Genomic DNA, 3,697 nt, shown 5'->3' with positions numbered 1-3,697 from the left:
ATCCATATGAACTCCAGGAGATAAGACGCAAGAATTCACACGAGGCAGAACCCAAAGAAAAAAAAACAATGACCAAGGACATCGAAAATGACAACAGTTACCAGGAAGCAGAAACTGGCAAACAGACGGATCTCACGCCAATAGAAACAAACGTAACGATCGCAAAAGATCAGCACATGCAGAGATGGATAGAAATCAATCAATTAAAAGAAATCCCGTCTACGCCCGTGATCCTTCCCCTCCACTTGACGCCATTTATGCAACCTCTTCATGACATGGATTGGGAGCCGAAACGAGATCCTCAGGACTCGTCTTGCGTCTAATTCATCTCCATCGAGTATTCATCTTCTTCCTTCAAGCTCATGTCAACGTTACCAGAGCCGCTCCAGAACTGAGACTGACCGCCTCCACCACTGTTGGTACCGCTCCCGCCACTGTTGAATCCAGGACTCAGACTTGGACTCGTGGTTTCGGTATTTTGGAGGGGCTCGCCTGCCAAGTTCGTGTGCTTCGGGACTCGAAGGCCACTCCCTGGACCTCGACTATACTGGAAGGTACTTGGATCATTCTTTTCCATGGCATCGAGCAGCTCCGTGCGCATTCTCTTCTCTTCTTCCGTCTGTTCAAAGGGCCAAGTCCCACCGAGGCTCGTGATCAACTCAGCCAACTCAGATTCCTGTTGAATCTTCGTATGGAGGGCCCACATGAGGTCCCTCATCCAGCCGACTGCGCCGTTCAAGATATCGCCCTTGTTGGGTCCTTTCTCTTTCTCCTCAATGGGAAGACCCATGGTGATGTTGCCAGCCGTGGCTCGACGGCCGCTGCCTCCGGCAAGGAGAGAGGTCGCATTCGGTGGGCTCAAGCTGGTGGCCGAACCCAGGGCCGAGTTGTTCATGAGCTGTTTCCGCACCTTGTCATCTTCCAGCCGATGCTGCGGGACGAGATGCGACAAGTCCTGAATTCTCTCGTTAATGTTGTCGCGCCGTCGGCGCTCTACCATGTTGTGGGAAGCCCGCCGCCGCCGCCGCTTGGCTTCCTGGGATTCAAGAGCCTGGGCAGTCTGGGCATCCACCTTGGCAGGCAGTGAAGCATGCTTGCCGGACTTTAGGATCTCGGAGATGCCCGCGTGGTGGGAATGATGGCCTGGGGATGAGATTGGGGACTCGACAAACGAGTGTGCGCTTCCTGGAGTACCATCCCATTGGTTGGATAGGGTCTTCTGATGACGATGCTGCAGATTGGTCGCGCGGATCGGCTGGGAAGGAAAGCTCCCTGACTCCGGAGTGCCCAGGGTCAGACCACCAAGGCCGGGAGTCTTAGGAGTCATCGGGGTACGGCCATCAGAAGACGAACGATCCAGAACCTGCAGACTCGACCGAGCCTTGTTGGTATTTAGGAAATTCTGGTCAAAGTGGTTATTTGCGTTCTGCAGCTGCGACGGAGTACTTTGAGACTGCGGATTCATGGGTTGGAATTGATCGTAATTGAAGCTCCCGTTGATGAAAGGACTCTGAATGGGTGCGCCATCGGGGGTATGAGAATACATTTGCGTCATCTGACTCTGATGGCTCATGGACAAGACCGGGTTTTGATGCTGGTCCTGGACGAAGCCCATCCCATCGTTGTGCTGCATCCCGTTCTGTCCGTTGAGGTCGAGATCGAGAAGCTCATCCGTACCAATTCCGGAATTTCCCAGGTTGAAGCTTGTAGACAGATTTTGCTGCGAGCCAAAGGAGTAGGGCATGAACATGCCATTTTGCATGGTCAGGTTGGAGGGATCCACGCCTTCGTTCCCATTCCCGTTTCCAAAGTTGGAGTCAAACTGTTGGTTCGACATTGTGTATCCAGATTGAGACATTGCGAAATGGTTTGAATTTCCGTTCTGGTCTTGTGGTTCACTCTTCACAAAACTGGCCTCCGCCATATCCCGACTTAGAAGGCCAACTCTCTGCGGAGCGAGCAAGGAAGATCTCTTGGCTAGAATATACCCTCGGGAGCACTAGTTGTTAATAAAAAGGCGGCATAAAGCAATCGATTGAAGTTTTGAAATGACTGGTTCGATGGACAGGTCACATATGGCGAAGCCGGAAATCATCCAGGTCAGGTGGAGCGTTCAGTCGACACTGAGATCTGTTGATAATAAAAGACGGGTAAGGCGAGTGTCCGGAGAGCTATGAGGCGGTCGCGCAGTCAGGAAAGGTGGGGTCAGGAATAAATCTGATCAAGTAGATCCTAGAGTTAGTCTCAATTGGCAGACATGCGGAGGCCAAACAACCCAACATCCAGGGAAGACCAGGACAGTTCATGCGGCACTACCACGAACAGTTGGTAGACCCTTGGGAGCCTGTTCTCCACGAGTGTGCCAAGCAAGTGGAGGTGGGCTGCATAGAACTTGAGATGAGGGTCGGAGGGAATGATCAAGAGGGGCAATTCTCTGATGCCGCGGCATGCGCAGGCATCACGTACCTCAGTTGGGAATCGAGAACCGTACAGACAGAGCGAGCCTCGCTTGTCTGCTGGTTGACAACTGGGAATCGCGGGAAGTCGCAGATGACGCAGCGGGTAAGACGGGATGACTTAGCGAGACGGAGGTGCGGGTGTTTGGTCGCCCGGCAGGCTTTATGTGGCGCCAGCGGGAAAAAAGTGAGATACGGAGAACTTGCGGCTGCAGAATCAGGAAGGCGATTAGATGTTAGATTTCCAATATATGGCTCGTGAAGAACGCAGATTCGAGATGAGAGACACAAGGGGAGAAAAAGCGGGATGGACAAGGCAGAATGTGAATGGTGCAATGACTGCCGAACCGCTGAGAGGCGGATGCAGCAGGTGATAGGATGAAGCCCTGGAGTCAAGCCGCCCAGAGGGCAATCACGACAAGATCCAGGCCGACAGGACAGGCAAGAAGGAAGGGAACAGGCAACTTCGGGGCGGAGGATGGCATTCTTCAGGCCGAGGGCAGTCAGGCTGGGGAAGACGGGGGAGGGGAGCAGTTTTGTTGGAACGGGAAGCGAGGGCGGTGAGCTGCGGGCGGGCAGGGCAGGCGCTTGGGCGGCAGCAGCGACCGAGCCTTCGGAGTTGGACTCAACCAGGGAAGCTGCGACCTTCACCGCCCAGCAGGCCCCAGCGAGCATCCAAGCAGCGCGCTTGCCACCAATGGCGGTGCCCAGCGCAGCCGACTGCCGAGATTGCCCCCCAGAGCTGCCAGCGAGCTCTCGCGGTGCACGGACATCCCTTGCGATAGCTGGTGGGGTCCAGCTCCCAAGCAGGTAGATCAAGGTATATATAGAACAGACAGGGACAGAGAGTGTGCTGACTGGACTGCAGCCAAGCAGATTGCCCGAACAGGACAGACGGGCGGGTAGCGCGGAGACGATAAGAACGATAATGAGGCGCAGAAACAAGGGCATTGATACAAGACGACACTGACGATGCGCACCGTATGTACTTACTTAGCGGAGAATGCCCGAGTGAGAGAGTACAGTGGGCACACGAGGCAAATCAACGACGGATGATTGTTCCCTATTTATCTATGAGCTGAGTGATGGAGAGGAAGTGGAGGAGGAGTTGCATACCTGCGCGAGGTAATACTGCGATCGAGGTCCTTGGCACGCTGGCCTAGGTCCGGGGTAAGGTAGGATCTCCAACCACACGTGGCTCCCCGTGCGGCTCTGGTGGCTCGACTGCTCCAGAGTGGGCG

The 3,697-nt window shown here is 54.6% G+C and overlaps 1 protein-coding gene across 1 annotated transcript; it reads right to left on the bottom strand.

Annotated features, from left to right (window-relative positions):
- Positions 1-319: 319 nt before the first annotated feature.
- Positions 320-3,407, bottom strand: T310_2013 (HLH transcription factor (GlcD gamma); the record flags this gene model as incomplete). Its single annotated transcript, XM_013475130.1, has 3 exons — positions 320-1,999; positions 2,324-2,381; positions 2,467-3,407. 3 exons carry the CDS (start codon positions 3,405-3,407, stop codon positions 320-322), a joined length of 2,679 nt encoding a protein of 892 aa, XP_013330584.1.
- Positions 3,408-3,697: the final 290 nt, after the last annotated feature.

This window comes from Rasamsonia emersonii, assembly GCF_000968595.1.
Source record: "Rasamsonia emersonii CBS 393.64 chromosome Unknown ctg1118621760010, whole genome shotgun sequence".
In the NCBI taxonomy this organism is placed as follows: domain Eukaryota; kingdom Fungi; phylum Ascomycota; class Eurotiomycetes; order Eurotiales; family Trichocomaceae; genus Rasamsonia; species Rasamsonia emersonii.
The sequence above is the reverse complement of the archived record's forward strand: the minus strand, read 5'-3'. Positions and strand labels throughout refer to the sequence as shown.